The 22,556-nt window shown below is 46.9% G+C and overlaps 1 protein-coding gene across 9 annotated transcripts in view; it reads left to right on the top strand.

The window, feature by feature from the left end:
* The window catches only part of Unc13c (unc-13 homolog C), a 456,112-nt gene that overhangs the window by 201,097 nt on the left and 232,459 nt on the right, over positions 1-22,556 (top strand). For all 9 annotated transcript variants that reach the window (XR_015453493.1, XM_087217356.1, XM_087217351.1 and 6 more), the window contains 3 exons: positions 6,259-6,478; positions 17,068-17,295; positions 19,208-19,349. Coding sequence is in view for 8 of the 9 variants with exons in the window: in XM_087217356.1 (XP_087073482.1) it covers positions 6,259-6,478; positions 17,068-17,295; positions 19,208-19,349 (590 nt within the window). In the remaining variant the exon portion in view is untranslated. The remainder of the gene's footprint in view (positions 1-6,258; positions 6,479-17,067; positions 17,296-19,207; positions 19,350-22,556) is intronic.

Below are 22,556 nucleotides of genomic sequence, written 5' to 3'. Positions count from 1 at the left end.
TATTTGCATATGGCAGGGAGGCAGGAGTAAGAAAACTGAGAACAAAGAAAATTCCTGAGATGTCTGAGGGAGCCAGGCAAGGCATGTTAAAAGAATGGGAGGGAGGTCACCTCCCGCTTCGCAAGTCCAGCATTAGCTACAGAGAAGTTCATTTCCCTTTCACACGCACTCCTGCAGTCATACCTGTGTCCCAGGGACCTGGATCCCAGACCCCGCACACCTAAATCCTCGGTGCCTTCTGTCGCCTGCAGTGTGCATCCAGCCTGCATGGAGCCTCCCGCCACCCCGGATTACCCACAGCATCTGCTACGCAAGGCCTTTGTGCTGTGCAGCTGGGGGCAAGAGACAGAAGCTCACGCGTGTTCAGGGTGGGCCCCAAGGCCTTTCTTCCCCTTCGTGGCTGTGGGAGCAGCTGCAGGCCCCACCGTCTGAGTGCTGCTGTAGCTGGGTCCACACTGTTGGCCCAGGCCGGGGCCCCTCTTTGGGGCCAAATGCCGACCCATCCGATCTGACCCCTTCAGCTAGCACCCTCTCCTAGGCAGTGACTCCCGCCTACATGGAGAGGAAAGCAGTCCCACCTCCTGTGGGAACTGCGGCTTCCTTTGCCATGGTGCCCTGGGGGCTCTTTTGCTGCTTGGTTTCTTCAGGGCTTCTTAATCTGTCTCTCATCTTATTCCACAAAGTCCCTCTCCCTCTGCCCCTCTTATAGTCATGGTGAACAGGTCTGATTCTGTTGCTGAGGAAGCACATTCTCTCCCCAGGATCCCGTGTTCCTCTGAGAGGCAAGAGTCATGTCCTATGAAATATATTTTACAATTTCTTAACTGGACGAAGAACATCTTACCTGCTTTCCTCAGCCACTAGTTTCCTCTTAGTCACTTTCTCTTTGCGGGGACACAATACTCGACGCCCACAAGTCAAAGGGGGAGAGGTTTATTTGGCTCACAGTGTGAGGAGGTTCCAGTCCTAGTGGGCTGGCTCCTAGGTAGGGCGGATGGCAGAGGGGAAACAGCTGCTGGAGTGGTAGGCAGGAAGCAGAGAGGGATGGAGAAGACCCTGCAGGAGGAGGGAGACCTAGAGTTTATGCCAGGCCCACGGGGCCCATCTGTCCACCAGGCGTCAGCCCCAGCACACACCAGCTCTAAGCCATCGGTGGACTGATCCAGTCACTACAGAAAGCCCCCTCTATGAGCACATGGGGTGGGGTGCGTCTAGATATAAGCACAGCGGAGTTTGTCCAGCTGTATAGACTTAATCCTCACTTGATTAACTCCCCCTGTGTTTTCTGTAATGGGAAGTGAACACAGACCCCTTGCACTGAGCTACATCCCCAGGCCTTTTTTTACTTTTGATTTTATTTTTTATGTGACTGAATTTATTTATTTATTCATTTATTTATATATTCATTCATTTTTCCCCATTAAATTTATTGGTACATTTTAGGTATAAAATACAGTTACATTCATCACTGGGATCTTGTGCCATTACATGCATATCTTGATTCTTATTTTTTTCCACTTCCCCTGCCCTCCCTTCCCTATTTGCAAAGACTTTGTTTCCATTTTTTTCCTTTTCTCAAAGTTTTTCTTTTCTCTTCTTTCCTTTCCCCTACCCCTCCCACTTTCCCTACTCATTTAGACCTTTTCTTCCTATTACACAATATCAACTATACATTTTCAAAATTACAATATCAAGATCTAGGGGACATTACCACAGATTTTATAGATTTTAAAAGGATATAGAAAGCATATTACAAAAATCTTTCTTGAAATAAATTTGACAACTTCTAAGAAATACCTTGGAAAACAAATTAATGACACTAACTCTAGAGGAAATATAAAATTTGAATAGCACCTATTAAAGAAAGTATATTCCTAGCTTGAAAAACCTACATATATGACAACAACAGGCTCATATACATTTTAACTGATAAATTATATCAAACATTTAAAGCAGAAAAAAAAGGAACACTTCTCCCCTCATTTTAGGAACTCAACATTGTGTTAATCCTAAAACTGAATAAAGATAATAGAAGAAAAAAGTATGAACATAGAAATTTGTTTAACAAAACAAACTTTTAGAAGTCAGATCTGGCAGTATGTAGAAAGGGGTTTTGTTATAGGGATGGCAGTGTTGGTTCAGCATTGGAAGATCCACCCCCATAAGTCATCATTTTAACAGAGGAAAGGAAAAAGCCATATGATCCTGTCAGTAGTTGGAGAAAAAGTATTGGACTAAATTCTACAGCTGTTCATGGTAAAAGCTATCAGGAGACTAGAAGTAGAACAGAATCTTCTCAACACATTAAAGACATGTACTTCATACTTCCAGCAAAAATGGCTTATATGAATGGAGAAGATACAATGCTTTCTCCCTAAGGTGGGGGAAAAGGACAGATATGCCTACTCTTCATCTGTCCATTAAACTTTGAAACATAGGCCCAAACCAAAATAGTCTGGCAATAAAATGACACAATTATGATAGGATTGGCAAGGTAGAAGCAAAATCTTTGTATGTAGATGAAATGATCATCTACAGAGAAAATACTAAGAAATCTCTAGGAGCCCTTAGAACTTGTATTTGAATTTAGCAGGATGAGAAAATACAAGGTATATATAAAAATTTAGGTCTATGTATACTTGCTATAAATGAAGAATTGGATATTGAAATTTAAAAGTTAAGTAGGAAAACAAAGGACCTAGAAAAGTAAAAAGAAAAAGAAAAAAAAACAGTGTTGGAAGACGTTTAATACCTAATTTTATGACTTCTTCTAAAGCTACAGTAATCAAGGCAGTGTTGGTGAAAGGAAAGACATATAGATCATAGGAATGAAACAGAGAATCTAGAAATAGAACCAGTCATATATGGTCCACTGAGTTTTGAAAGATTATTTAACATTAACATTTTATAGACTATAAACTCAATATAGGAGCCAAGAAAGAGATAGTGTTTTCAGCAAATGGTATTCAGAACACCTGGTATCCATTTATAAAAAATTAACCTCAACCCCTTATTTCCATACATAAAAATAATTTGAAAGGATCTATGAACCTAAATATGAAAGCCTAAAAGTACAAAACTTTAAGAACAAATTATGAGGGAAAATATTTATGAATTTGGAGTAGGCAAGAACTTCCTAGGATACAAAAAACATGATTTATAAAAGAAAAAAACTGATAAATGAAATTCCATCAAAATTTAGAACTTTAAATGACATCATTAAAATGAAAAGTAGTCCTTAAACTGACCATATTTACAATGCATATAACCTATGACCAGAATATATAAAGAATTCTTACAGCTCAAAAATAGATAACCCAATTAAAAAGTAGACACAAGAAGATGATAAATAGCCAGTACAGCACAAGGAAAGGTGTGCAACTCTAGAATCAGAAAAATACTAATCAGTACAATAACAACATTGAATTATACATTCATTAGGGAAGTTAAAAGTTTTAAAAGCCTTGTCATGACTTTTTCTTTTTGTTGGATTCTCCCCTTTTGTGTTTAATTTGTCACGCCCAATGGATTCATTCTGCTGGGCTTCCTGGGGTTGTGATCCTCATTGTCTTTTCCTAGGATATTATCTAAAATTTTTTGGAGTGCTGGTTTGGTATTCATGAAGTTCCTGAGGTGCTCTTTATCATGAAAAAAATCTTATTTCTCCATCAATTTTGAAAGATAGTTTTGCAGGGTACATCAATCTGAGTTGGAGGCTGTTTTCCTTTAGGGCTTGAAATACAGCACTCCAAGCTCTTCTTGCCTTGAGGGTTTGCATTGAGAAGTCTGCTGTGATTCTGATGGGTTTTCCTTTGTATGTGATTTATTTCTTTTATCTCACTGCTTGTAGAATTTTGTTCCTGTGTTGGATTTCTGGAATCCTAACAATTATATGCCTATGTGTAGATTTTTTGATCAAGGCTAGTTGGAGTCCTATATGCCTCACTTATCTGTATGTCAAGTTCTTTTCCCCTGCTTGGGAAGTTTTCTGCCATCACTTCTGTGAACAGCTTTTTTATGTCATCTGCACTCTCTCCTGTTTCTTCATTGACTCCAATAAGTCTTATGTTATTCTTCTTTGCATCCTCTAGCAGCTGCTGGATTGCTTTCTCGTGTTCCCTTACAATTTTAAAGCAATTTTTCTTTTCCTGGTCACTAATTGCAATCTTATCTTCTATATCTGAAATTCTGTCCTCACATTGGTTCATTCTGCTGTGTAGACTTTTGATGGAGTTTTTAATCTCCTGGAAATCTGTTTGCATCTGTTTTATGGATTCCATTTGTTTCCTAAGTTGGGATTCCATCATGTTCCTCAGCTCCTCTATTTTTTTATCTGTGTCCTCTCTAGATTTATTAATCATGTCTTGCACTATGGGCACAGTCTTTGCTGTTATCTGAGTAATTATTTCTGAGTTCGTTTTTTCCAGATCCTCTTTTGTTGCCAGTTCAGAGAGTCCAGGTGGTTGAGTATCAGATTGTTCCATCTCATTTCCCTTTGGGGTTGCTGTAGGTGATCTGGAAGTCTGTTTTTGAGGCTTGTTTACATGTCTTCTCATTTCCACGGTGTGTGTGGGGGTGCTGCTGGTGCCTGCGCGGCTCACCTCCTCTGCCCTAGGAGCAGTGGAATGGTGGCGGGGAGCCTCTTCCTGGGCACTGAGATTGGCTCACAACCTCTTCCCTAGGAGTGAGTGGTGGAATGGTGCTACTTTTGATTTTTGAGACAGGGTCCTACTACATCACTAAATTGGCCAGGAGAGACTCAAACTTATGATCTTCCTGCCTCAGTCTCCCAAAGTGCTGGACTATAGGCATGTGCCACCTCGTGCACTGGCGCTGGCTCTGGCATTGCCATAATGCTGCTCTGTGGACTTGCATGCAGTATAGAGAGCTTTGGAAGGGCCAGACCCTCACGGAGTGGTGAGAACAGATCTCGCCATTCAAAGTTAGAAAAATTGTTAGCAAAGCTGGATTCCCTGAATGGGGCCCCATAGCATTACTGATAAACCCTGGCCACACCTAGCAGAGGAGTGCATGGAGGGAAGGAATGCTAGCATCGGACTATGGACTGAAGAGCAGTGGTTGGTTCTTACACCCCATGGGAAGCAGCTCTGAGAGGAGACGTGGGAGGACTGGTGTTCCCTGTCACCATCCCTGTAAGCTGGGCTGCTGCAGGGCTTCACATGTCCATTTGTCCCACAGCAGACATTGTGTGAAGTCGCTGTGAGTGTGACCTTGGTGTGCGTGTGTGCGTGCACACATGCCCAGAGTGTGCTGTAAGAGTGTGGGAGGACTTGCCTGGTTGTTCCTCCATCACCCCATGTTAGTTGTTGAAAATCACCGGTCCATAGCATACTCAGTGTTTATTTAGGGTTTTGAGGGCTGCAAGACACTTTCATTGTCGGTATATAATTTGATCTTCAAATAGCAGCATATGATAGGAAGGGCAGAGAAGGAAGATTCAGACTTGGTGCCTCTGTGGATTGCAAGACTCCTACATGCTAGAGCACTAATTCACTTCACACACAGGGGCAGCAGCAGGTCCTGCAGGGCTGCAAAAGGGAGCAGGGTGGAAGCTGTGGTTGGCCTACTGAAGAAGCCCACATTGGGCATGGGGGACCTGTCCCTGGGATCCCAGGTCTCTGGGTCAGTCATCCCCTGGGTGTTTCCAGCCGGCAGTGGCCTCTCCTTAGGGAACCCTAATTAGCTCCCTCTACAGTAGAAGTCACGGGGGAGCCGGCCACATGTGACCTTCATCTCCTGGATGCCCCCTTAGGCATTGGCTGGTGCTCAATGCTGCAGCCTGGGGGACAGAGGGGCAGCATCGGGGGAGCATGGGCAGGACCCAAAGTCCGATGTTGCTAGAAGCCCAGGTCAGCAGCAGGAATGCTTTCCATGCTCTTTATGCCTTACCAAGAGTCAGCGAGGACCAGGCATGCCCCAGGGACCCAGGTGGGAGTCGGTGTCCCAACTCGCTCAGGCCGGGCCCCGCCAGGAGCTGAGGGCCCCAGGCCAGCGAGCAGCATGCTCGTCCTCTTGGGGTCCCAGGGTTTGCAGTAAGCAGGATGGGAACGGTGTTAGGGGTTAGGACCACGGCCTGCGAGGAAAGGAGCGAGCAGAGGGGCCTGGCTTCAGGTAGCACTGCTCTGTTCCCTGGTCTGACGGGGGCCTGGTGCTCTGGGGAGGAGAGGGCAGGGCTGGGCTGCAGTCAAGACGCCCTCCATCCCTGACAGTCTGCCAAGCTGCCCCTTCTTCCCACAGAAAATGCACGTCTTCAGGAAGACCCTGCAGGCGCTCGTCTACCCCATGTCCTGCACCACACCACATGCCTTCGAGGTGTGGACGGCCACCACGCCCACCTACTGCTACGAGTGTGAGGGGCTGCTGTGGGGCATCGCGCGGCAGGGCGTGCGCTGCCTGGAGTGTGGCGTCAAGTGCCACGAGAAGTGCCAGGACCTGCTCAACGCCGACTGCCTGCAGCGTGAGTGGGGCCGGGTGGTGAGGGCCTGGCCTGCTCCCCAGCAGGAGACAGCCCTGCCTCTGCAGCAGTGGGGCGTCCTTCCTGCCCACAGGTGCCAGCCGGACGAGCCGGGCTGCTGCCCTGGGCAGCCGAGAGTTGGCATCCTGGTCACTGTTGGAACACCTATGACTCACAGATTCGCAGCCTGGGGGCTGCTGTTAGCTTCCCGGGCCTCCGCTGTCCGTGTGTCCTGCATGTGTGTGACTGCATGTGCTACCCACACGGTGGGGGTTTCGCTATCAGCAGCATCTCCCCCTTTCGGTTCAGAACAGATACATCCCGTGGGCTTTCTGCTGTGATTTATCTTAAGTTTGCAGTGATTTTTATTAGTTTATTTTAATTTATATTTTTAAAAATACCTTTATGTGATACCTTAGGTCCAGAGGTGCCAAAAGATCACATGCTAAAATATACAGACAAGGGCTGGGGATTTAGCTCAGTGGTTCCGCCGCCTGCCTTGCAAGCACAAGGACCCGAGTTCGATCCCTGGTACCAAAAAAAAAAAATTCTATATCATAAAATATACAGACAAGGGTTTGCCCTTTGGTGTTTGAAGCGGCCCCTGGCAAAGCATCACACCAGTAGTTCTCAACATGGATGCCCATGCACAAAGAGCCCTTACCTTGGGATACTGTCCCCTCCGTTTGCTTTTAAATGAAGACATTGATGGAACAGTGCGTGATTGCCTGATGATGAGATGGAGGGGTCAGAAATGTTGTCGCAGCCTTGGACGCTCGCAGTGCCATCAGACCCGATGGGCATGAGGGTGACAGGTGCCTTGTGTGAGCGAAGTGGGCGGTGGGTGGCCTTGGGGCCCTGGAACCTGGCTTTTTAGGAAAGACCACTTGAAAGAAAAGGATTGGCTCAGCGGTGCTCATCAGTTTAACTGCAAAAGTTCATCATATGATTAAAACATAATCCGGGTATTTAGAGAATGAATTGTAAACTGGCATCTTAAGAAGTGAGCATATTAGGGCAGTGATGTTTAGAAAACAGACTCGAAACAACGTTACCATGCAGAAACAAAGGGCTTCGTCGCTGGGCAGAAAACTACACGTGGGTCATGCTGAGACGTGAGCTCCTCGCTCTCATCGGTCAGAGAGGAGAGACGAAGCTCTTGGACTTCAGACTTTCACAGTCTACTTCCTTTCTGAAAACAGCACTTAGTGTTTACTGTCAGTTAAGCAAATTATATGATCCAAAATTTTCATTGAAATTAGTCATTAAAATGCATGAGTTGGGAAACTCAAAAGTAGTGCAGAGCACTGAGGCAGGTATGTGAGCCCCAAAGGGTGCTTCTTACATAAGTCCCCTCGCTCCCCCCTCGAGGAACACTTGCACATTGACTGGAAAGTTGGTCTCCGAATAGGTGATGTTATTTTGCAACTTTCCTCCAGAACTGCCACTGGAGTTTGGAATTCTCCCTGCAGAGCCAGGGACAGTGTCCTAAGGAGTCTTTGTTCTTCGTTGTTGTAACAAGATGTAGCATAGTGCACCACCACGCACAAGACAGCTCCGAGCTTTGGGACAGCACAGAACAGGAAAGGGGGTGCGTGGGGAGGGGCACTGACCCTGCCTCGAGTGTAAGAAGGCTCGACAGGATTTCCTGTGTAAAGTGGTTTTCACTCCCTGAACAACCTCCGGGGCAAGTGTAACACCGTGATAGCAGCCTCACTCATCCATTCAAATCTACACCACCCTCTGCCTTCCGACAACTCCAGTCCACTAAGCCATATCTTACCCAGGGGAAAATTTAATAAATTGACTTCTGTTGTACATGATAATGTTTCAAATATCTGAAAATAATTCTGTAGTCTTCTCTGGGTTACTGGACCCTCATTATTTTTCTCATTACTTCTGAGCTTCTGAAATCATTGCAGTCCACACATGTGTGTGCGCGCGCACACACACACACACACACACACACATATGAGAAAAGCTCCCCACGTGTGGTGTGACTAATGGGCCATGCGAAAGAGAAAGCTGCACACAGTTCCTTTGGACTGACTTGAGTTTGGCCCGTCCTTGTGAGACTGGGATTGTGGTCCTCACCCCCTCTGGCCCAGTCCACCGGGCAGCCCACACCCGACTGCCTCCCACCTCAGCTGACAGCTGTGGGTTCGGGGAGGAAGGAAGAGGCCCCAGGAACCACGGAGACCCAACCCACCTCCCCTTCCGCTCCTGGCCATGGCAGCAGCCAGAATCCACCTCATTCTCTGCAGTTAGCGCCTGTGTGTCCTGCTGTGTAGGAAGACAGTTCATCATTTTGGAGAGAAAGAACTTGGTGGTAGCAGAATTGAACCATAGAAGACGGCGGAGGTGCACACTGTGCCCAGGTGATGTTGACGTGATTAAACAAGGATGCACAAGGAAGTGCTTGTGGGATGGGGACACCGCTGTCTACAGCGTGAGCCACAGGCCCGAAGAGCACCTGCGACACCTGCCTCGATTACCTGTTGGGTGGAGAATAGAGACAGCAGCAGGAACCGGAAGGGTGTGCAGCTGGTCCTGGGGCCCCCAGGGGGCTCCCAGGAGGAGGCTTAGGCCCGTGACATGAGCATTGGCCTCATCTGAGCTCCTCCCTGAGAAGCTGAAATTCCTGCACAAGACCAGAGTCACCTCCCAAGGGGTCAGTAAATCCACAGCAGCAACAGCAGCAGCATTTTTAGTACTGGCTTTTGCACTGAGCTAAATCCCCGGCCCTAATTTTCTACTTTGAAACAAGGTCTTGCTGAGTCACTGTGTAGCCTAGGCTGGGCTTGAACTTGCGACCCTGCCTCAGCTCCCCAGAGTGCTGGGATTGCAGCCCTGGTTGTGAGACATGTTCTTCAGAGGTGTGTGTCTGCTGCTGGTGTCGTGTCTAGCTTATGTGGCCTAATAGAAGCTACTGGAAACTCGTAAGGGTAATTAAATCTGGTTAGCATACTCTTGTTTGCAAATTGGATATTGATTTCTTTTTCTTATTGCCCTAGTAGCAGATGTTCTAGCCGAGATGGTTTGGGACAGGCACACATTGCTACACAATGAAGATCTGCCCTGGCCGGGAGCTTTAATCTGGGCCATCAGAGCTGAATGGACAGGAGGAGGATTCTTTTCAACCTTTTACAACCTTTTTTCTAAAACATAATTCAGACGAGCAGATGTGAACCCGCAGCTTGGAAACCGTTGCTGCTCTGCTCCCTGGACAGTGATTACACCAAACACACTGTGGCCCTGAGGCCGGGCAAACTGGGAACCAGGCTGGGAGCCTCCGCTCCTGACTCTTTTCTTGCCTCTGGGCTCTTGTCCTGAGGAGGCTGAGGAATGAAGTCAAGGGAGAGCACTGGAGGCTGGGGGTGTACCTCCCAGAGAACAGGAAATGCTCTCGCCAGCAGAGAGGGCTCCCTGGAGGAGGCACCCAGCTGGGTGTGTGCGCCTTGTGGGGCTGTCTCTGTGAGTGCAGAAAATAGACAGTGAAACGCTGGTGGTGCTGCTGCTAGCCGGCAACAAAGGGCCCTGCTCCGGGCCTTGCACCTTCCCGGGCTGACTTCCGGGGCCCCTCTCCCTCCAGGTGGGTTTCCGGGGATTCATCTGTTGCTCAGCTCCCCACCCTCGCCACCTGTTGCTTCTCTGTCTCCTGTCTCACAGGGAGGCGGAGCCGGTTCCTCCACTCCCCAGGATGGCTGGTCCCAGTACTGCAGCTCTGCACAAATCCTGGCCCTGCAGGGTGGGCAGAGCCTGCAGGGCTGGGAGGTGCCGTCCTCTTTCCCCTTCCCCAAAGCACAAGTTCCTGCAGAGGCACAGGCTTGGGGGACCCCACATCCTGACTCCCACCTTCCAGGAGACCCTTGAGGTGCGCAGGGGAAGAAGGAGACCACAGAAGCCCAGCTCAGACCCGGGCCTCTGAAGTCCTGGCTGCTCTTCCTTCCTAACTCAGGCGTTCAGAGGCCAAGTCAGCCCTGCTGAAAGGACGGCACCATTGGTTTTACCGTCAGGGCTTTGTTCTTCCCGGTTGATGCACATGTGTCTAGACGTCCCTGCTGCCCGGGGGCCCCCAGGGTCCTGCTGTCCTGCTGTCCTGCTGTCCAGCAGCCCCACATGCCTCACAGGCGCTACGTGACATCTCAACAGCACCAGGAGGATATGCTCTGACATGCGCACGTTCCTGTAGAAGTAGGGTGGGCAGTTCTGGCACCTGGACGTGGCGGTCAGCTCCTCAGCCCCAAGGGGCAGACTGGTAAAGGGGCATCCTCAGGACTGGGGCGTCAGGAGGAGAAGTCTGCCTCAGCGGCACTATTGAAGTTCCCGGGACACAAAGGGACATCACGTGTGCCTCTCCTGGTCTTGGCTGCTGAAGTCTGACTGCCCTGCTGTTGCCTCGCTGGAAGGGCCGCTGCCTGGGGCTGGGGCCAGTCCCAGGACTTAGTGTCTGTGGAACTCTTATCCAGAAAGGGCCTGAAGTCCCAGCTACATAGGGGGCTGAGACAGGAGGCCCACCTGAGCGCAGGAGTTCCCGTTAAATGGTGAACAACAGCATGTCGCTAGCACGTGGACAGCATGGCGAGACTCGGCTGGCTCTGTAACAGATGAATAGATGAACTTATCCCAAGGCGAAGCAGGCGGGGGCGCTGTCACTGCTCTGGTGAAGCAACAGGCCACTGTCTCGGGGAGATCGCGGGCCTGGGCTGTGTGGTGCCCCCTTTCTGTCTGTGCTGAGACAACATGGGGTCCTGCCCGTCGGTCCAGCACTTCACAGGGGCTGTCGGGCGGTGTCCTGTGAGGGGCCGCGTTCCCAGGCCGCCGGCCGGCTCCACACTGTCCCGCTGATGGCTGTGTCTGTCAAGGCGACTGCAGAAAGAACACATAGGAACCTTGTGCTCAGAGCCATCACATGTGGCGTTTTGCTCTGTTTATTTTTTTAACGGACTGTGAAGAAATCTAGTAAGTAAATATGATAAGGACAAACACATCTTCCTTCCTACCTTCTCTCCCTTCCTTTGTTCTTATTTTCTTTACTGAGTACAGCTCTTTGTTAAACCAAGTACATCTTTTATTATTAATTTGCTCCCTTAAACCACATGGAAGGTTTTGGACTCTGATGCTTGGGAAATCTCCAGAAACTGCTGCTGAGACCCGATAGCTGGGACAGAACTGTGAGGGTGGGCTCCTGGCTTGGGCAGTGGAATGTGTCCCGATCCTCCCGCAGAATGCACCCGCCAGGCTGGGCCGCTGGGACCCAGTGGGCCGCACGGAGGGCCAGAGGGTTGGAGGGTTTTCTTCATTTCTGGGGCCAGGATCTGTGACAGAGGTGTCACCTCCCGGGAGGGGCCCCACCCATGGGACAGAGCCTCACAGAGTGGAACCGAGTGCTGGGTCCCTCTCTGCCCAGCCCTCTGCTGAGAAAGCGGGCAGCGGCTCTGACGTGCAGAGGAGGCACTGACGGAGCCTGGGGTGTTGGGAGCTGTTCTGGAGGGCACTGAGCAGGCTGAGAGGGGAGGTCGCGGTCACCTGGATGCAGAGCCCCCGATGGGCCAGGAGACCGCACTGGCTCCACGCCCACCCTCCAGCTATCTCGGGTCCAAAGCAGCCCAGCTCCTTGGGGATTTTCCTGAGAGACACGGAGATGTGGACCAGTGTGCCGCTCCCGAGGGAGCACTGTGGGCCCTGCACACGAGGGTGCTGACGGCCTCCCTTCCCTGCGCCCTCAGCTCAGGTGCAGGCCAGAGTCCAGGGACGCCAAAAGCAGGAAAAATAACTCATTTCTGCAGCATCTTCACACTCGTTTCCTCTGTTGCTGAGCACCACCCTGGCCTCTCCCGTAGGAACTGTGGGCCTTCCGCACGTGGCAGGCACTGCAGGCACCGGCCACCGCCCTCGGGTCCTTCCAGTGACTCAAGGTCAAAGTCCTGCGTCCTTGTTCAGGCCAGTTCCTCACCGAATGCCTTCCTCACCGCTGTCACTGAGCGATCCTGTCTCTCATCTGCTCTGCTGGGCCGAGGATGTCAGGTCAGCATCCGGCGTGGTCACCTCCTTCCGGCTGCACACAGCCGACTGCTCACTGTGTCCGTGCGGGAGCTAGAAGAGCTCACTGGGCCTGTTTTATAGGGGTGCAGGTGTTGCTCTTGGGGCCCCGCCTCATGCCTGCCACCCACCTGTGAGCTCCATCACGCTGGGGTTGGGCTTCCGTGCAGGAACTGCAGAGGGAAACGTTCAGACTGCCTCGGGGAGCCGCGACACGGGCTCACAGTCAACGTGGCCCCCTGCTGAACCCCAGCATCGGCATCATTAGCTACCGAGCACCTCGCTGTACTCGAAAGTGGTCTTCTAAAGCAGTGTGGAAGGAGGGTGTGGAGTGTGGGCCCAGAGCCTGCAGTCTGCAGCCGCCCAGCTTCGCTTTCTGGGAATTCCCAAGCGAAAGCAAAGAACAAGCGCATTTTGTGTCCCGGAGAGACGACCTCAGGGTGGTCGAGCCCCGTGCCCAGTGTGCGCTTGTTTACCAGAATCCTGGCTTAGCGCGTGAGTGCAAGGAGCGCCTGTGCATGACGTCAGACACAAGCCAGGCCACGCAGCTAGCCCACAGCCACTGCGTCACAGCCCCTGACGAGACACGCTTTGGCTTCGGTATTTGAGCCTGCCATCTTCCGAGCGGGGTGCTGGCCCCTTGGAGCTCACCCTGAGCTCAGCGTGGTCTAGCAGGGTGGCGTAAGGGGCGCAAGTCACTCAGGTGGCTGCGTGGCTGGTGACCAATAAACACCCAAGGCTCTGGGGAGCAGTGGCTGGGCACCCGTCAGCAGCAGCAATCACCACAGAGATCAGCTCGTGCTACAGATTAGTCTGCAGTTTGCAATTGCTTGTTCCCCCTTTCTGTAGCAAGGGAGAAAAAAATGTGGCCTTGGTGTGTAGGAGGCCTCTACTTTCTGTCCAGGAAGCGGTAGGGGCACACTGAGAGGGAGACCTGCAGGGAGATGCATTTTGGAGCAGCTATGAACACATAGGAAGGAGAAAGGACTGGCCACAGTGGAGAATATTTACTTGGAAAAAAACCACTAAAATTGTAAGTTGCCAGGCAAAGGTGGGGAAATGATGAATTTCACATGAAATTTAGATGTTTTGTCTAGAAACTAAAAATGAAAGAAAATATGAGTCTCTCACTGATGGTCCCATTGCATGATACAGAAGGGCCAAGTTTGCCCTGCCTAGAATATTTGCTTCTCAAAGGCTGAATTTTCTTGCAGTTTTATTGTGCATAATTGCATTGCATGATCTATCAAGTGTCTCTGAAAGTCACAGTGATACACTTCATTTGGATAATGCCTAATAGTTTACACGGTGCCTTCCCTACACATTACCTCTTTTTGATCTCAGTTACCGTTAACTCGAGTTGTTCTATTATTGTATTTCAATGAAGCTCCTGGACCTCTTGCCACACATTTTGAAAGAAGACTGACGTAAATGCAAATTTGAAGTTATGTCTCATTGCTTTGAAATAAACAGAGTAAAGCTAAAGGAAAATAACAAACCCGAAGGCTAGAAACTCGAGACCCAATGGAACTATTGAAGAAATGGTTTGATGAGGGAAATAAGGTGAGAAATGTAAGTCTGACAAACAATAGGTCAGCGGAAAGTACTTGTAAATCAGCGGCAAGAATTAACTATGAATTCATGTCTACCTCTAAGCTAAACACATCCAAGTTTGTAGGGAACAGGGAAAGGGGACGTTACTAGAACCTCTGCAGTGGGTCCTAGTCTCCTGAGAGCCACGGCAGCACAGGGCAAATTAACTTATTACACAGGAAAGGTAGAAAAATGAGACTGAGAAGAAGCTGAGCTTTGGGCCTGATCAGTGATGCTCTGGGTGGCAAAGATGAAATCCCTGGATTACCACACCTTTTATTCAGTACCTCGGGAGAAACAGATGTAACAGATGACTTGCATAGAGTTCAGTACATCTGGATAAACAAGGTGTAACAATCCAAGAACAATGAGGAACTGAGTAGAGGAAGATTTTGTTCCTCCCAGGCTGTCTTCAGCTGCTGTAATCTGGTCCTAGAGCATCACAGCATCACCGGATCATTGAGGTCTCAGTTGCGACCGGAGGCCAAAATGGAATTATGTCTCGAAATGCCATAGCTGGGCTGTAGGCAGGAGAACTAGGCCTAATCAAATGATTTTTCCCTAAAATTATGTAGCATTGCTCCTGACATAAGTTAAATTGTTTTTTCTTCAGAATAAAAGTGTAAAAGCAGAAAAATTTAAAAGCTAAATATCTTGTCTAGAAATGACAGATAAAAGGCTTAAACCTAAGTTACCATTAGCCTGCTCTTCCTAAATTGGCAATTTCAGTTTTGGAGTCTGTTAGTGCAGATACTTTCCTCCAATATCAGGAGGAGAGGTGAAAGATTACAAAGTTAATTGCTAAGCTTTCCTAATTATTTTTAAAGGATTCAAGAGGTAGTCATTTAACAGTCTGAGATTTGATTTTCTTGCATGAAAAACCTCTTGACATTCTAACTTTGAATTTGGTAGTTATTGTTTGTCTGAGCATTTGTTGTGTAGGCAGTAGTTAGCTGGACTCCTGTGAATTTACAAAAATAATTCAAAATATCTTTTACTGTGTGAGACTTTGATATTCCTTGCTAAAGCCTTTGAGATACTAACAGGCATACTAATAATAACTGTTTAGAAACTTGGGGAAGATATAGCATTTTTAAACATCTAACCCTTTAACTATCCTTAGTCTGTCACAAACCATATTTGGGGGTATTTTCCATGTTGCAGATAATGTTTTCTAGCCTCCACTGTCCTTTACATTTGATGACTATTCCAATACTTTAAACAAAATGTACCTATTGGGTAGTTGCAACTATTAGTCCAGAATAAGCACATTTTACTGAATAAGAAGTATACACTATGTAATTAAACCATTATTGATAAATGGCAAACATGCTTAATTACTGTAGGTTGCATAATTGGAGAATATGTAGCTGTTATGGGACACACTTTAAAAGATGAGTTAGGACATTTAGAATTTCTTTTAAGATTGCTTTAAACAATTAATTCTGGTTTTGTATTCCTTTCATTTAAATGTGGTTCAAATCCTCAAAGTTAAAATAAAAAGATAAAGACAACTAACCTATTCTTTCTATTATTGGAATATTTTTCTTTTACCTTCTGCTATTTATACCCTAATTATTATAAATATATATTTTCCATTTAGGAAGCAAATGTTATACTTTTAAATAAATTAATATTTTCAATAAAGTAGTACTGTCACTTTGTATATGAATCTATTTTGATGAAAATTAATAGTTGATCTCTCTTTTGTCTGGCCTTTAATGCTTAAATTGGACTCAATATTCGCACAACTAGATTTATAGCATCTTACTGAGGTTATCTTTCAAGACAAGGATTATGCAAATAAATTATCCCATTTAATCTCCAGACATTTTATGAGATATTTGGGTTCCAATTTCATAAATATAATATTCAAAAATTATAATACCAGTTAATGACGCGTCTAGTCACGCAGATGAAGTTGGGACAGCCGTGCTAAGAACTCGTGTCTTCTGATCCTTTCTCTTGTGTCTCAGTTGCTGCTTTGCTTTTGTGGTGGCCACTCCTGCAGACCTCAGCACCTGGCTGTGCTTTCTCATTGAGTGCACATAGGTTGTGAGGCTGGGAATTGTGCTGTACAGCTTGCTGAGGAATAGGAGTGACTGGGAGGTCACACGCAGAGCTGAGAGGGCCGGTGGCTGCTGGGGGAGGGGACGACCCCAAACTGGGATGTTGGAAATGCTTCCCTGCCAGGAGGACTTGTGTTGCAAACAAAAATGCCCGGGAAGTTGAGGTCGGTTACAAAAAAGTACAAAAAAAAAGAAGAATATGTCCTAGAAATCTAAGCAGGTTTGTTTAGACAAGGAGAGTGAAGGCTGTTGGAGGCTGGGCCACGCAGGAGAAGGAGCCTTCCCTCCCTCCGGCTGTGCTGCGAGGCTTCCTGTGTCATCCAGCCCCGGGGTTTCCAAATCTTCACATTCGTTTCTAGTGAAACTGTATGCTGTATTTCAATACACAAGAAAATAAAGTATAAGAAACCTTCACACATTTAATTATAGTAAATCCTATCATTAGATAAGTCAGAAGAACATAAGTGTTTGAATTACTGATTACCCAGTGACATTGGCTGTGTCTATCTGATTGCTTTCTCAACTTTGCCTTGGATATTCACTGAGGAAATGTGTGTGTTCTGTAACATATTGGATTGCGTGCATTGTTTTTGTTGCTTGTGAAATTATTCTTTGAATGTTCAAACTAAATATTTGTACAACGTGTCCTGTGTTCCAACATTATGAGAAAGTTGGGAAGGTCGATTTCCTCACCAATGAGACCAGGGAGGACCCATCGCTGTGTGCCGAGGCATAGCGACTTCTGCCCAGTGTTTCCCCAAACACCACCTCGGCCTCCTGAGAATGAAAATAGCCATTCACTCTCATAATTCTCCTTGCTTCCCTCCCTCTTTGAGCCATCCAAAGGTAATGGATGGGCACTCACCACCACTGATTTTCCCATTGCAGGAGCCGCAGAAAAGAGCTCCAAGCATGGCACCGAAGACAAGACCCAAACCATTATCACAGCCATGAAGGAGAGGATGAAGATCAGGGAGAAAAACAAGCCGGAGGTGTTTGAAGTAATTCAGGAAATGTTTCAGATTCCTAAAGAGGATTTTGTGCAGTACAGGAAGGCAGCCAAGCAGAGCGTGTTGGATGGGACGTCTAAGTGGTCTGCCAAAATAACCATTACAGGTGAACACGGCCTTTCCTAAAGTCTTTGTTCCACATGGACATTGTCGTGTGTTTCAGAAATCACTGCTGATAGCAGTTATGGGTAAAAGAAATAGGATACTTTCCAATGTTGTTAATACACTACTGCCAAATCTAGTTGTCACCTCAGAGTTCATTTGCTAGATAACCACTGTACTTTCAGTCTTTCTTCTAATGTACTCACCAATATTCTGAAGATTGCAAACAGTTAGCTTTGTTGCTGCCCACCACTGATAATGTAGCCAGTAACCTCCTCGGTGAGTTTTTAAAATGAGAAATCATGTGGGCTCAGCTCATTCATCCCGATCCTCGAGCAGACGTCATTTGAGGCCAGGGACCTGAAGCTGCCCATGACTTCCACAGCAGGGGCCTTAAATGCTGTCAACATCAGGCCAAGCTTCTTAATCTACTCACTGGGATTTGGAAGGTAAAGTAAAGATGCTTTCACTGGGATTAGTGGATCCACGCTGACAGCAAAATCCTAAAGCACTTTAAAATCACAGAATTTTGCATTATGCTGGGCAACTTTTTGCATTCTGTCAGGGTCTGAGTCTGTGTCTACGCCCACGGAAGCTTGGATCTGAGCACGGAGGGAACACACAGATGGTGACAGGCAGGTGGAGAGTTTGGTTCAGTGGAGGCAGAAAGAAATGGGAGCCAAAATTAGAAGCTTTAATTCTTTTACATTTACAGAAACAGTTTCTATCTCGCAGGACAGGGTGTTTTGAAGCCTATATAGCTGTGGCCAGTTAAATCTAGCTAGTTAGCAACTGCATCCTCACATCATTATTTCTGAGGAGGGCACACTCTCTGTACATGTTTCGAGGGTGCAGCACCCCCCTTAGCTGTGTGCACCTCGCTGTACGATGGGTCTCTTGGAGGCCATCCCTCCTGTCTACCTGTAATGCGTACCCTCCCCCCACCCCCTGATCCTTGCTCCCCCACCCCCTGATCCTTGCTCCCCCCACACCTGCCCCCGGTCCGTGTGCCCCCACACCCCAGCTCTGGTAGCCCCACTGCAGTCTTACCTACACACACGTGTGACACCAGGTAGCACGCTTTTTCTGTGCCTGTCTTATTTCACTTAACATAATGTCCTTCACATTTAGCCATGTTGTCACAAATGGCAGGATCTCATTCCTGTTTTATATGAAAAATCAGCAAAACACTTCTTACCAAGGCATTTCTTAGAAGAAGACATTTAACTGACCACAGTCCTGTGGAAAAGTCTCCAGCATCATGAATCATCAGGGAAATCCAAGTTAAAACCATGAGGTGATATCACTCACACATGGGAATGTCTGTCTGTAAAAGCCCAACAAGTAACTTTCGGCAGGAGTATGGAGAAAGAGGAACCCGTGTTTCCTGTTAGTGAGAATGCAGATTAATGCAGCTACAGTGGAAAACAGTGAGGAAGTTCCTAAAGTATTTCAGAGTAGAGCTACCATCTGATCAGCAGTCCCATGACTGGCTGGGTATCGTGGGAAATAAAGTCAGTGTCCCACAGACTTAATCTGCACTTCCGAGTTTATTGCACGTCACAGTAGCCAGGAAAGGGGCAGAGCCGAGCTTCCTACGTGGGTGACCAGTACAGTGCATGCAATACACACTGGGCACTTCTGTCAGGAAAGCCAAGGAGGTTCTGATGCACGAGGGCCTATTCTTGGACACTCTTTTTTTTTTTTGAACTCAGGTCCTTGTGCTTGTGCAACAGGCGGTGAAACCACTGAGCTAAATCCCCAGCCCTTATTGGACACTCTTAAAAATCATTCTGGCTGTGGGAATAAAAGCAGTGGCCATGCAGCTGTACACCAAGCCAATATGAAGTCTTTTCTGTAATTTTTTCGGTCTGAGAATATCTTTGTGTTTAAATGTTTATTTTGGTTTATTCCAGTGGTTTCTGCACAAGGCTTGCAAGCAAAAGACAAAACAGGATCAAGTGACCCGTATGTGACAGTTCAAGTTGGAAAAAACAAAAAAAGGACTAAAACCATTTTTGGGAACTTGAATCCAGTATGGGACGAGAAGTTTTACTTGTGAGTATATAACGTATAGCTATGCAAACATCAAAATGTTTGAGAGGAAATTTAAGACTGGCAAGCACAGAATACAAGTAATAATTGTATTTTCATACTTAAGCAGAAATTACAAAGAATGAAGCTATAGAGTAAACTTACTTAATGCTGTCAACATGTTGGTTATTTATTCGTCATCTGTAAGCGCTTGAAGGACAGCAGTATTTCACCTGAGAGTAAGGTGACATGGTGCGGGAGGGGATGATCCACAGATATCTGCCACTGGGGACAAGCCGCAGCTAGCGATCTGCAGCAGGAGGGCGGGAGAAGACCTCGGCGCCTGGCAGGCACCGATCACGCGCTCGTGAGCGTGCATGTAGCCTTCCCTTTCCTGTGAGTGCATGATTTTCAAACCTCTTCTGTCTTGCACCTAACAGCAAAAAATCATTTTTCTCTCAAGGGTTCTTTCTCTCTATCACTCTTTCTTTTCGGAGACAAAAAGTACTTCCGGTTACAGTGGGCAGGGTAGATGGGCGTCGCTTTCTTTCTCCTCACAGATTAAACTTGAATCTCATCAGGAAGCTAAGCAAGCGGTCCTAGAGTAAGGGCTTACTGAGAACACGGGCTGAGTGTGTAAGAAGCAGATGTTCCAGTGTGCACGGGCCCAGAGGGAGCGTGCTGGGGACAGCTTTGGCGATTTGGGCCTGCAGCATGGTAGATGGGTAGAGGATCCCATGGCTCCGCCCCTCTGACGCTCCCTCGTCTTTAGGCAGTAGACAAAAATCAATTAGTCCTTGCCAATTCAGATTCTGACTGGAGCCAAGTAAATGAATAAAGCGGGTTAAGGACAAGAGGGAGAGGCATGGAGACACCGCCAGCAGCAAGCAGCGAACAAGAGCCCCTCGGGCCAGCGCAGCATGGAAGGCGTGGTGCACACAAAGTCGCAATGCCGCTAGAACCCCTAGCGCCTTGGGAGAAGCTGAAGAGCAGCTTCCTGATGCGGACAGACAGGACAAGGCCTCCATGCGTGTGTGCAGCCTGTGAAGTCTTCCCATGCGTGTGCCGCCTGCAGTCAGCCAAGATGGTGCCCTCTTGGCTGGCTGTCCTCTCCAGCAGGCTGTTCATGCCCACCAGACTGCCCCGGCCCCTCGCTCTGTGCTCTGAGGCTGTCACTTGCGTCCCATTGCGCATCTTCTACAATTATCTGCAAACCATCACGGGGACGCGCTCTGCCTTCTGTGATTCTGTGTACTGGGCCTAATTGCTTTGCGGTCTACCCACGCTCCGGGGAGAGCGCTGGCTCATTTCTCTTGATTGCCGTGAAGCGTCCCAAGCAATCGTACCATTTTACATTTATGTGCACATGTCTGAGAGTTCCAGGTCTAACACAACCTTCCTTACTTGAGAAGGCAGATCTCTCAAGTCTGAGCCCTTCTTACTGGTGTGTGGCTTTATCTTCAGCAGGTTTTACTGACATTTCTCTAATGACCAATCAGAATTTCAAGCATCTTTTCTATGCTTTTCTTTTATGTATGTGTTTCTTTGGTTAAGTGCTATTCAAATATTTCGACTACTTTGTAGCCTTTTTGTATTTATATTGTAGTTTTAGATTTTACTTTTAGGTGTATGATGCACCTTGAAATACTTTTAATGTGTAAGTTAATAGCCGTAAGCTCATTTCTACATATGGATTTATAATTTTTTATGTGCCATCTTTGAAAGTATTTTCTCTGATAAATTGCTTTTTTGCCTATGATAAAAGTCAGTTCTCTAGATATGTGTGGGAACATTTTTGGATTCTTTATTCTGTTCTATTTATCTGTTTACAATTTATGCTTTAGTATCAGAGTCCTGACCACCATAGCCTTATAATAAGTATAAAAGTAAGGTAATGTTAGCCTTTCTTCCAAATTTCTTCTTTCATTTCAAAGTTATTTGGGGATCTTCCAATTATTTCCACATTAATTTTAGAATCAGTTCATCACATTTTACCGAATGAAAGCAGGAAACACCTGGTGGGATTTGGGGATTTCCAGCACAATGTTGAGTGGAAATGATGCACAGGCAGCTGAGCCATTCCCTGGCACAGGCGGAGAGCCCATGTTTCTCGGTGACTCTCGCCGTGAGCTGTAGTGTACCCGAAGCTGCCACTGATGCCATGAAGAGACCCCTCCCTTCCCAGTGTGCAGCATTTGAGTGAGAGATGCACAGTGGTTGTGGTCAGTCTTTCTCTGCGTCCACTGAGGTGACTGCGATTCTGTGATTTAAAAGAGTGAAGGTCCTCTTCATCCTCTTTGCATTTTCGGTGAGAAGTCTGCTGTTGTCCTCATTTCTGTTCCCTCCATAGAGCACGCCTCTCCCCAACAGCTGTTTTTCAGATTTTATTTGCCCTTATCGTTTGTACCATTCAATTATGAAGTGACCTAGTCTAATTGTCATTGTGTTTCTGGTGCTTAGACTGTGAAGCTACTTGAGATTGTGTGTTGGCACTGTCATTCAAATTTGGAAAAATTTGTTATTTCTTTTTTTTTTTTTGCTGCTTATCATTCTTTATTTAATTCATAAATTTTTATTTTCAGTAAATAACCATACCAAACTTGGAAGCACAAAAGTAGTACCAGAGTCACACATTGATGGCATGCTTTTTAGGTCTTCTCTGACAAGTAGAGACATTAAAAAGAATATTTTACAAAATGCATAATTTATATTTTCATAAATACTTTAAAGGAGAAAAAAATGGAGCACATATGGTGACACTGGAGGAATGAATAGCCTTAATTTTGCAGCCTGTCTTGTAAGTTTGACCTAGTAGATACACATAAGTATGTATATGACATTCGTGAGTTTTCATAATTAGAGCCCAAGGATATATTTGGGGCATGTCTAAATACTCTAAACTCTCACAAAATCTGTGGTCTTTCACCATCACAATCATGGTGGTTTTGTCTCCCTTTTTGTTTTCTTTAAAATTCCACATAAAGCACATGGGAAAGTCATCAGAGGTTGTAATCAGTGCTCTGGGCCTCAGTTTACTTACTGATGAGAGGATCCCTACTGATCTCTTTTGCTTCTGCTGAACTAAAAACACTAGTGAGCCTCACAGCCTGCAGTATACAGAGGAGCGTGGGCCTCGAGGGTCCAGTCATTTATGCATTGGGAGTTTTCTGTTGAGCTTCTTTCTAGAGGAAAGGAGTCAAATTATCTGAAGTGGAGGAAGTACATAACCAG

The sequence above is a fragment of the Heterocephalus glaber genome, unplaced genomic scaffold (genome assembly GCF_053883595.1).
Source record: "Heterocephalus glaber isolate CG9 unplaced genomic scaffold, H.glaber_assembly_v1.0 deba00000122, whole genome shotgun sequence".
NCBI lineage: Eukaryota > Metazoa > Chordata > Mammalia > Rodentia > Bathyergidae > Heterocephalus > Heterocephalus glaber.
This window is presented reverse-complemented; position numbering and strand designations above follow the sequence as displayed.